At 33.9% G+C, this 12,542-nt stretch overlaps 1 protein-coding gene across 4 annotated transcripts; it reads right to left on the bottom strand.

Annotated features, from left to right (window-relative positions):
- Positions 1-403: 403 nt before the first annotated feature.
- Positions 404-9,032, bottom strand: LOC117788428 (organic solute transporter alpha-like protein). Of its 4 annotated transcripts, none has more exons than XM_034627192.1 (4): positions 8,940-9,032; positions 2,759-3,174; positions 663-1,397; positions 472-600 (listed from the first exon to the last, which is right to left on the bottom strand). In XM_034627192.1, the coding sequence occupies exons 2-4, from the start codon at positions 2,889-2,891 to the stop codon at positions 491-493; spliced, it is 978 nt and encodes a 325-aa protein (XP_034483083.1). In that variant the 5' UTR covers positions 2,892-3,174; positions 8,940-9,032; the 3' UTR covers positions 472-490. The 4 variants fall into 4 exon arrangements, with proteins under 4 accessions (XP_034483087.1, XP_034483083.1, XP_034483085.1 ...); XM_034627194.1 differs by having other exon boundaries at positions 2,759-3,031; positions 8,940-9,029; XM_034627193.1 differs by lacking the exon at positions 8,940-9,032 and adding an exon at positions 3,549-3,650.
- Positions 9,033-12,542: the final 3,510 nt, after the last annotated feature.

The following is a 12,542-nucleotide window of genomic DNA, read 5'->3' on the forward strand; positions in this document are numbered from 1 at the left end:
CTCTAGACCCACAGTTTTTAAGATAATATGTTCTTTGTGGTAATAAACTATTATTATTATCTATTATTCCACTGATTCGCATCAAGATCGTACTAGCAGAACGACAGTTATGGCGAATTAATGTTTTTAAAGTAATACAAGTAATTTTTTTAAAGTACTTTTATTTATATTTATTAGTCGAGATCTCGACTATAGCCTTTCCTTCATGTTTTTTATTAAAAAAAATATTATATTGACTTGATAAATTTAAAGCTTAGGGTTAAAGGTTCTAGTTGAAAGTTTTATACTTATCTTCTCATCTAAGGGATGTTGCTATATTTGAAAAGGGCTGCAGACAAAATTGGCAATCTCAGATTGAGACGGGTAGATTTTACCAATTTGTAATCAAAGTCCTCTCTACACATCAATTGTATTTGGCTAATTTGTCTTTATTGAACTATCACAATACTTTTCTATAACTTTTGCAACTTATCAATCTACAATTTGGCTTTCAGTGTATATTCGATTGATCTATTTGCACCTGAATGGGTGTGCGGTAAGCACTCTGTGCCATCATGGATACCAGAACCATTTCGACCAGTATCAGAATATTAATGATGGCTGCAAAAAGAATAGAAATTATATCAATGGAGTTAAGAGTCAAATAATAAACATGAACTTACTCTGTTTATAAACCGTGTGATTGATGGGATACTCGCCGCCCATCTTAATATTGTTAAGCTGCTCGTAAAGTATCAGATATTGCAGTTTACACAACATCACCACAAGCTGCAGGCAAAACATCTTCTTTCTCAGCTGATAGTCGCCCCTTATCTTGGTAATCATTCGCACTGTGATCTGCAGCGACCAAACTCCCAATATAATGGATCCGACGATGAATGGTATAAAGAAGAGCATCACTTCATGGTACAGCTGGCGATCACGATAGTAGAGTATATTCATGACCAGCATTATGGAACCCTGCCAGAAGGGCATCTGCCAGACCATATAGCGGGAGATGCAGAGTTTCGCTTTCGTCGGTATCACTGTGGGCAGGCAACCACAGCAGCAGCAGACGGGAGGTGTATTCAGGGAGACCGGCTCTGCGGATGTTTCCTTCAGATAATTCTGCTCCGAGATCACGTAGCGAAAGAGCAGGGTCCGGAAGATGGGGCCACCTACCATAAACATGGCATGCATCACCGTGTGGCAAAGAAACCAGGATGAAGGCACCAGTATCGTCACCAGCGCAGCCACTGATATAACCGGATACAAACTGACCATCAGTATGGAAGGTATCCTCAGCGGTTTATCGAGGTGACGACGGAGTCTCATCACAGTCGTCAGATATATGGAAATGTTGAGTATGGTCAGCAATGTGGCTATAAAGATGGCCAGCGACACAAAGGCAGTCATGTCTATGGGTGATAAGGTGGTGACAAAACCATTATAGTTTCAGCAGATAACTTGGAATAACTTTCAGACACGTATGGTACTATAGTTTGTATGTAAAAATATCTAATTAAAAGAGGACTATAGACTATACATTTAATAAATAACAAGTGGGAAAGGCTCTAGTCGAGATTCCGACCATAGGATACCCGTTACTTATTTTAATATATATAAAAGTACTTTAGAGAAATTACTTGTATTACTTTGAAATCATTAAATCGCAATATGTGCCGTTCCAATCTGGCTGCGATTCAGTGGGATAATAGATAATAATAATAGATAAAAAATTGCAACAAACTTGATCTGCGTGGGGTATATAGAAATCTGTGCGCCAAATTTCGATAGTCTGTCTAAAAACGGACGGACGGACGGTTTTTCGCGATTTACGGGGGCGAAAGGGGGCGTGGCAAAAGTTTAAAACAAAGTTGACCTGCGCCAACTCATTTGGAGTCTGTGGGTGAAAGTTTGGAATCTCTATCTCTTATAGTCTCTGAGATCTAGGCGCTCACACGGACGAACGGACGGACAGACAGACAGACAGACGGACAAACGTATAGACACACATGTCTATATCGACTCGGCTGTTGATGCTGATCAAGAATATATATACTTTATGGGGTCGAAGATGCCTCCACTCCCTGTTACATACATTCCAACGAACACAATATACCATTTTACTTATTTTTTAAGTAATGGGTATAAAAAAGGAACAAAATATATTAAAACTAATAGAAATAATAGTATGAAGACCTTTAGACTTTTAGTTTAATTACCATTTTTTTATAATCATTGAAATGAACGTAAAGATTTATGCGATTATTAATAAGTAATCTCTAGCAATTTGGTAATAAATATTTCGATTTAATATATTACACTCATTTAAAGATTATTTTAGCAAAAAATATCTTAACTTAACTTATTGGAGCAACTTGAAAATAAAAGCATACGGATGTGTTCCAGAAATCTCTAGAGATTTTGAAGAGAAATGTTTTTGAAAACAACTGTTCGAAATGTTGGTGTTCCTAAAATGTCAGAGATTTCGTATATTCGAACATATTTTTTATGAATTTTTATGCAATTCAAAGATATTTCAATTCAAATTAATAAATATTTAATTTTGTCAAAACTCTTAAATTTTTTAAGACATTTTAAAACAATTGTTTCTTTTTTTCAGGAACACAAGCAATTGCTTTTGGGTTACTTTAGCGCTGTTATAAATTTGTAGAACACACCTGGATGAGTTTTTTTGGGCTGCACTATAATTTGAAACAAGTTAAAAAGTATGCAACATTTATTTGTTTTTGGAAACAAATTCAACATTACTTACGTGTATAATACTCGGAGAGTTTTGGAAAACTGTGCAAGCTCATTGTGTGGTTCCGTTGAATCTCCAGCTCCAACTCGACTTGTTCCTGCTGCTCCTGCAGACGCAGGCGCTCATAATCCTCTCGAGAGCTCATGTTGTATATGTGTGTACTTTGTGTGTTGTTGTGGACTTATGATAAATTCGAACTAGGGCAAGTTTTGCACTAAAGTTGTTGTTGTTAAGTTTTGTTTTTGCTTCGTTTCACTTTAGCTCGTCGTACTTCACATTTTATCACTGTACAAACAGAGCGAGTTAACAGTTAAGTTGTTTACTTTATTGTTTAGCTCTTTTAAAAATGTATCGTTAAAAAAGTTTGCATAATTTGTCACACACTCGTGCCGGGTGTTGTTCACTGAGTCCAGGTCCCAGGGCTAGCCCTAGAGTGACGAGTGATCGGAGAAAGTGTCAAAATGTATCAACAGAAACTCTAGCAATAATTGTGTATAGTCTTAGCCCTCACGTGACAAAGTTTAGTCAAGGTTTGCAAACACTTGGCAATGAATTATTTGTTTCAACACCTGACGCTTACTGAACGTCTAGAATCTAGACAATCAAGCTAATATCAGACAGAACAATTAACTCAGAGTGAAATTGAGGAAGCTAACTAAGTTTCCTAATAAAGTAATATGAAATCTGAAATCCACAGGACTAACAATGATCTGTAATAATATTCCAAATTATCTTTAAAATTATCGATTTCACAATTAAGCATTTCAATGCGTTATCTTTTAATCATTCACTTCACTTTTACCTTATTTATTTTACAGTGATAAACTCCTACAGAGCATTTGCCTTTATTAATCTATTGTTTGTGAATCCTTCAAATCCTGACCTCCAATTGATCACATCTGGAGACTGTCCAACAAGCAACGCGAAATATTTAAGCCAACTAAGAAACTGACACGCGTTTTTTTCATGTGATCTGTCCAAACTATAATGATAAAGACAGAAAGAGGGGAAGGGAAATGAATACGTATTATTTATGATGACAAAACAATTCATTGACATAAACTGAGAGACTCCAACAGGTTGGCACACATAGATACCTCAGCCAAATTTTGGATGATCTATGAATTAGAAATGAATAATTCATTTCGACAATAACATCCTTTGCGTGTGACTTTTCGACTGCCAAATACACTATGCAATCTAAGAACTGAAACATTTTTGAGCTGAAGAATAATTAGATAATACATAGACATGAACAATCTGCACTAATTTAATTATTTATCGTTAACTAAGAGCTGTCGGCAAAAGTTATAAAAAAAATTCAGATATTCTAATGATTAGAATAAATATATTTTAAACTTAACTCAAAGGTAAATAAAGTTGAAATTTTGACAGAATAGAAATGTCTGGAAGATCTTTTTGAATTCTGCCTAAAATATAACTTTTGTGTAATTGCAAATAAATTGATGTCTATATTGAACTTTGGATTCTTCAAAAAGTTGTTGCAAGAGATTGGCAAAGAAAAAAACAAATGTGGTATTACAACATGAACATTCCACTATTTAGGCTCTGATTAAGGCTGCTCTTAACTGTCCAGCCAAGTATAAATTTTATATGCGTTACGAAGCCATAATAATATTCATTATACCCAAACAATTTTGGTGCAAAAATGCAAATCACAACCGAAGCTGTGGCTGTTAAATCGCTTTTAACAAGCTCTGACTATGAAGACACGTGACTATGACTATGCCCTAGGTCGTCTCACTAAAGAGCGACTCACTGTTGAGCAAGAGAAAGAGACTGTCCAACTGTTCGACTATCCGACTTTCTGTGAGTTTGGTGGCACCTCAAAAATCATAACTGGTTTTCAAAACAAAATCAACAAGCGACCGGGCATACTAAAAAAAGTTTTATTGTAAATATGTACGGGTATATATAAATATACTATATGTGTGTATTTACCTTGTTGCTTATGTTATGTAAGCAATTGTTGTTATTGTTTTCCGCTTGTAAACCGGTCTTCAAGTCAGTCAACGTAATTGAAGCAACCAACTGTTGGAGTACCCCAATATTAATAAATGGCAAAAACAACAAGTGTAATTTTCTCAAAATATGCGACCTTCAGTGTGCAACAAACAAGTGTAAGTAACATGCCACAGATTATGACCCTTTTATATGCCACACTGCTCACACTGTTCTCTCATCTCCTCCTAAGTATCCAGAAATGGAATATTTATTTCATCAGAATCGCTAATCATTTATCAATAATTCATTTACAATGCTTCCATAAAGTATTTCATCTGGTTTGATTTGATTTTATTTTCGGTTCCACAATTAGCACAGAACTCGAATCTCGCAATTAGCACATTTTTTAGTGCGTAAACGAAGCGTCCCAAATAAAAGTCATAAAATCCATTTGACATTTTGATGCTCATTTTTTCACAGTTCGCAAATCATTAACGCACGCTACAACAACGATAAAAGCAATAAAAAAATTACAAAAATTAATTTAAAATCAACAATAGATGCTGATTACAATTGGGTACCACCATTTCAAGCAATACAGAAAAAAACATGACAAAATTATCAAAATTCTAAAAAAAAAAAAAAAACAGATTATTTTCTGAAATGTAATCAAGTAAATGAAGGGTGTAATTATGTTTTGTAAAAGTGTGTATTAATTAGAAATACTCTTTTCTCCTATTAATGAATGTTACTTTTCTTATCTTGAACATAATAATTACTGAAAATTCGTTCGAATTTCATAAATTGTATTCCTTTGAATTTCAGATGGATTTATGACAACCTTAGAGCATTTTAGCACTCTTACGTAACCGCGGTGAAATTAGATTGTTAAAAAACAAAACACACGTGTTGAATTGATATTTGATTTCCTTAAAAATTCTAAGTCTGAAACATGATTGTGTATGCGAAAATAAATATTCATCGAATTTGTATTTAATTTAGACTCTTTCTCGACCTGTACTTATTTGTCGTTCTTGGTAAAATTGCCTTTAGCAACTTGCCCCCAATCTAAAATCGATGAGGATCCACGGTGATCGCAGGCAGATTAGATCATTTAATATCAATAAAAAAATTATTAAGGACTTCAGCCCTATAAAAGTATAAAGACCATTTTGATATTTTGTGTTTGTGTAATAACTTTAAGAGAATCCATACACATGTTATGAAAAAAGGGTCCCTTAATTTTTGTTTGCCCTGTGCCTTAAAATGTCTAGCTGCACTCTAAGTTTCAGTATTTGCCAAGAACTGCATATACTTTGCAGATATAAACTGGTTGAAGCCTGGTTCATCAAATCGGTTGAGTAATTGACCAAATATGGGAGAGATATTAGATATATGAAAACAAAAACTGAAAAATTTGTTGTAAAAGTAAGGCGTGATGATTATTAGCCAATACGGCATAAGTTTGGCAATGCGTTTGTGGCCCATTTAACAGGCAACAGAAATAAAATGAAATAAGCCAACAACTTTTAATAATGTTAGGTATGAACTTGTATTTTTATTGTTGTTGCAACCACGTTAGTTGATGGACACTTATCTTTCGGTGACTGTGTCTTCTGCAAAAAAAAACCCCATGGCAAGTCTTCGTCATTGTCTCCGTCAGACGTACGTTGTAAGATTGTCCCTGGCTGCGGCTGATGCTCTCGACATTTGACAAGTCTTTTGCTTTTTGCTTGTGGTTAACAAATATTTCAAATATCACATACACACGACGAGAGTAAAGACAAAAAATAAACGAAGCAAAGCAAATCAAGAAACGACCTTACAGAAAAAAAAAAATACGTTGAGAGAAATTGTGAAAAACTGAAGAGAAATACAATTATAAATACGAATTCTCAAACACAAGTCAAATGTGTAGCAATTCGCTTCGAAATTGAATGTAATATATTTTCAAGCGCCAATCGAAATCACATCCAAGAAATGTATTCAGACCCCCCACAAAATCGAACCCTCAAGACCTTGGTCAACTTGCAACGATAATCCCATGCTCTCATCCACTCGCAATATGCTAACAATTTCTTTAAGGAATTCAAAATAAAACTAAATAAATAGAGCACGACTACGAGCTACCCTGTAAATACCACACCCACCAACCTATCAAACCATATAATACCAAGCACACCGAGCAACTTGCAAACAATCAACGGTAGGTGGCGCCAGCACAGTTATCTATCACTGCCCTATGGAAGATATATTTAATATAATGAACTCCATTATTAAACGGATTTTTACATTTGTTATTTTGCATCAAAATTATATTTCTTTATATTTATTTTTGTAAATAATATCCGATTGCTATGATATATTTAGCTATATCAAAGAGACTTCGGCACAAGCCACCGAAAATGTTTTTAATTCATTACAATTCTTAACAGTGTTACCCAAATTCACAGGGTATACAAAAATAAATTTTTCAACCAAGGGGAAATTTAATACAAATAGAATAATAATAAATTCAACATATAATAATTAATTAATTAATAATTAACATATACATTTTTTATTAAAATAAAATAGTTTGAAAATAAAAGGAGTAGTTATAAAAACAGGTCGTACAATTATCGAAACGTGACGATGTGGCATTTTGGATTTAAAGACGATTTCTATTGTAATTGCAAAACTATTATAGCTAATTTAGCAGAAATATTTTTATTCTGTTTACTTTAAATAATGACTTTAACTGCACTTGAGTGACGCAAACCGATTATAATCCAGAGGGGCGTGGCAGACCCCCCAAGGTATATATATTCTTGATCAGGATCAACAGCCGATTCGATTAAGCCATGTCCGTCTGTCTGTCCGTCCGTCCGTCTGTTTGAACGGGTCAATCTCAGAAACAATAAGAGCTAGAGACTAAACTTGGTTTGTAGGTTCCTGGATACCATAGGCAGATCAAGTTTGTTTTTATTTTTGGATCGGACCACTATATCATATAGCTGTCATAGCGACGATACACCCAAAATGAAGTTTTAGTGTGGAAAAGTTTTTTGTTTGTTAAGATATCAGAGCCAAACTAATTGAATTTGCATCTGGGCTGGTATTATACATCCTGACCAAATTTGGTTAAAATCGGTCATCTATATCATATAGCTGCAATAGAGACGCTCAATCGAAAATTAAGTCTTAGTATGAAAAAGTTGTTTGTTTTTTGAGATATCTCAATCAAACTGATAGAATATGCATTTAAATTGGTTTTGTCTATCCTGGCCGTTCGTTCAAATCGATCGACTATATTATATAGCTGTCATAAATTTTGTAGTTTTTTGAGATATCTTAACCAAAATGTTAGAATATTTTTTTAAGTTGGTTTTGTACATTCTAACCAAATTTGGTTTAATTCGGTTCCATATATCATATAGCTGACATAGGAACAATGCTCCACTGTAACCGCCCACTAGCTTAAATTTCCACACTGTGGATTTAACGCAATGCTAAAACACTTTCATTTGGAAAAGATAATTAACATAAACAAATCTTAAATATTCCCAAACTCATTTGAAATAAACAATAAAATCATGTGAGTTTATTTCTATTTATAAACTCGATAGTGAATTAAATATCTTTCTATGTACTTAGCAATCAATACAATTAAGTATAATTGTTCTAGGAATACAAATGGCAAATTCATCGCATTCAACAAATATTGAATTGTCTATTGAAGTTCAAATGCTCAATTATAATTTTCCGCTCTTTCTATAAGCATATAATCACATGCTCATACTCGTAAGTCATTAAAGTACAGTGACAAACATTTAAAACACAACTGAAATCGAGATTCAATTCCATTGCCATGGCGACCTTGACCGTCAAAAATAGCAAAAGAGAAGACCCGAATAGACCACGTCTGTTGGCATACATCTAAATAGTTTATTATTTAAATATTATGTAAAAACTGTCGGTCTTTTCATTCAAGTCATATGCATTGCACATTTTAATTAATTTTGATTATTAGCTGAAAACTTTCACGTGCTCACTCAAAAGAATTTATATTCGATTCGAAACATTCAATTAATTCTTGTTAAATCGTGCGAAATTGTAAATGTTATGTTTGATTACAATTCGTGATGCCCTCCACGCTCTCTCTTAACCCCTGTCAAGTCTTAAACTTTGTACTCGAATTCAAATTAAGTTTTAAACTGTAATTTTCAAAAGCGCCTCTCACTCTCACTTTCTATCACTGGCTCGCTCTAACACTCGCTGTTCCGCGACGTGTCTGTTTCGCTCGCGCGCTGCTCACAAACTAAACTCAAGATTTGCTCAGCCCAATGCCGATCACGAACGAAAATATTATGCGCCCGGCCAAAACAGCAGCAGCAACAACAACAACAACCACAACATCAACAACAGCAATCACAACAGCAACAACAATAATAATAGCATTCACCGCTGACGTTGTTACAGCACTGAAATGGTCAACTGACGAAATGGCGAATTGGGGAATGAGGGAATTGGTGAACGGGTGAATTGAGGGAATTGCCAAATTGTCGCTAAAAAACAAGAGAAATGTGTTAATCGCATTTTGCCGTTTCGTCGTCTGGGAATAACTGTTGGCATTGAATACTATGATCTTCAAATGCGGAAGTTGAAAAGTGGGAGTGAATTCAGTTTTGAATCCGTATATTTGCAGTCTTAATAAGCCTTCAGCTTCCTATGTTATTTGTGTACTTTAAGCCGTAATGTACGCAGATCATTAATGCTAGGGTTACAATCGATGTGGAAAATCAACAATGAACAATCCCAAGATAGCAGATTCCAATAATTAGAATTTGTGAAGGAAATATGAATGAAACATAGTATTCGCGTCTTATCTTTGTGAGTAGACATAGAAATCATAGGCAAATATTGAATGCCCTATAGTAGCTATCTCCGCTAAATCTAAATTTCCAAGAATTGTACAGCACTTATGTAGTAACATTACAGTAATATTTAAGTAGTCTTCCGGTATTGATAAATCTTGGCATGCATAATTCTTAAGTATTGTATTGTAACAATTTTTAATCTCTACAGTACATATTTTATGACCATTTGTTATGACCATTTGTTAACTAAAGGGTATAGAAAAAATGTGGCACACTACCGCGGGTTCATCATACTGATAAAGTTAACTATAATTTAAATTAATCAATATTGAAATAATAAAGAAATGCAATTATATTAATTTATTTGAATTTCTATAATTTTAGTATATAATAAAATGAAATACTTTAATAAATAAAAACCAGCAAAAAAAAATACTCAAATTAAAGGAAAAAAAAATTATTTTCTAGTTATTGTAAAAATGTTTTTGAAAACAACCATTCAAAATGTTGGTGTTTGCAAGATGTCAGAGATTTCATATTTTCGAACATATTTCTTTGCATTTATATTCAATTTAAAAGATATTTTAATTCAATTTAATAAATATTTGTTTTTAATTTAATCTCTCAAGTATTTTTTAGAAATTTGAAAGCAATGGTTCCTTGTTTTCAGGAACACCAACAATTGCCTCAGGGTTGCTTAAGCGCTGTTAGAGACTTGTAGAACGCACCTGAATTTGAGCGAAGTTTTCTTTTAGTATTTAGGAGATAGTTAACATCACATACAGCTCTTGATTCACGACAAACCAATTAGCATGTCTGTCCCGATACGCGCTATTAAATTGTAGTTGTCCATCTGGTCGAAAAATTCCCGAGCGAACCACCCCGCAACGGTGAAGACGGTACGGGTATATCAATTACCTGTAACATACAAGTAATCATGTTTACTACAATTTAAAGCACGGAATGTAATTTCTAATTGCTTCAACTGAGCAACTGTAAAAGAAGAGAGTAATTGGTTTTCTGGAATCTGAGGCTTCTGATATCAACACACATACAATTTTATATATCGCGCCATATTTTTGTATTTGTTTATAATTGAAGGTGCTTAAAGCAGACCGATTAAATGGGTCCAAAATTCATATACAAAAAATGCCATCAACTTATAATTATAATCATTATGATCGACCGCATATCCGCTTACTAATTTAATGAGCCTGATGAGCCTTTTTTATCGTTATTTTATTTTTGATAAACAAAAAAGAAAATTATGCGAGCTGATAAATTAAATGCTAATTAAATTGTGGATGCTTAACTGACCGGCCAAAAAGTATGCAATGAATTATGCCCACAATAAATACAAACAACTTTAAGCGTTTTTATGGCATACTCTTCGGCGCCATTCACAATTAGGGTCAGAAACCAGAAACTTTCGAGGAGGGGATGGTCAGTGGCAATTTAAGTTATAATTTGCAAATAAATCTAATTGTTTTAAGAAGAGGGTCAACAAAAAAGGAAATGCAGATAAAAAAGAAAGACGATAACAATTGCCCACAAATGTTATACAGCGTGAAGAAAGTTCTGAGAAATTTAATACAAATAACATTTTTAAATACTAAATTAAGAAAAGGTTTAAAAAGTGTATTCAATCCATTACATTATTTATGATGCAAGATTAGTCAGTAAAATCAAATGTAACAAAATATTTTCAAATGTTACTAAAAATGTTATACATTGAGATTAATTAAATTTATCAAAAATTAATTATTAGACTTTGGCTGTTAAATCTACATAATTAAATTTTATAAATTGTTATTAAAATTGAAATTATTTTAAAGGCTACCGTTGTGATGACGATGAAAATCTCTGAAAATTCCAACAACAAATTATAGTGGAAATAGCCAAATCGATTTTGTTTGATTCAGCTCAACGTTAATTATAATATAAAATATCCCTACACTTCAACGAAATATGTATGTATGTGTATTTGGATTACACAAAACACACCTCGAAATGTTGGTGTTCTTTAAATGTCAGAGATTTAATTCTTTCGAACATATTTAAATGCATTTATATTCAATTTAAAAGATATTTTAATTCGTTTTAAATGTTGTCAAGTTTCTCAACAATTTTGTAGACATTTAAAAGCAATAGTTTCTTGTGTTCAGGAATACCAAAAATTGCTTTTTGGGTTGCTATTGCGATTTTAGAGATTTTTAGAAAGCACCTGATTATAATCAAGAAACTGGCTTTAAAACGTTTTTCTCGTCTAAGCGTTGGTCAACTCGCCAGGTTTCGGGAGACCCATCGCCACCACGCATGAAGAACCATTTCGCGGGCCGCATCATATATTTTAAGCAGTCATGCAATCATCCACTCTTATTTGTAATTTTAGTATATTTCATATTTTATTTGAATACAAGTATGTACATATATATATTTTCTGTCCTTTAATTCGAAAACATTCCGAATGCTTAATAGCAACAACCGCAGTCACATCAACTCACGTTTCTAATGTAACTGTTGCCGGCAGTCAGTCAGTTAGTCATGATTGTTTAGCAGGCGCCAGCAATCTGTTGTTCTGTTTGTAGTCGCTGTTCCTTCGCACACAGCCGGCGGCTAAGTCAACTTTCATCGCTTTGTAGACCGTCGCGGATTTAGGGCGCTTGCGGCGCTGCCTTTGATGCTGCCGTCGTCAACGTCGCGTCGCGTCGCTGCCATCAACGCCCTGCCAGTCCCCATGTCACATTTCGTTTGCTTTTTTTCCGCTTTTTGCGCATTCCTTCAAATAAGGAGCAATGCAGTGCTATGAAGATTGCAAAAACAAAAAGGAAAAGGAACAAAGCAAACTCAGAGAGCAATAACTACAAAGAGTATCAACTGGCCGCAACTCCAGCATTGCCTCAGGCTGATTTAACCTAAATCTTCTTCTCCTCCATTTCCATCTTCATTTCCATCTAAGTCAACGGTGTTGT

Source organism: Drosophila innubila, assembly GCF_004354385.1.
Source record: "Drosophila innubila isolate TH190305 chromosome 3L unlocalized genomic scaffold, UK_Dinn_1.0 0_D_3L, whole genome shotgun sequence".
Lineage (NCBI taxonomy): Eukaryota > Metazoa > Arthropoda > Insecta > Diptera > Drosophilidae > Drosophila > Drosophila innubila.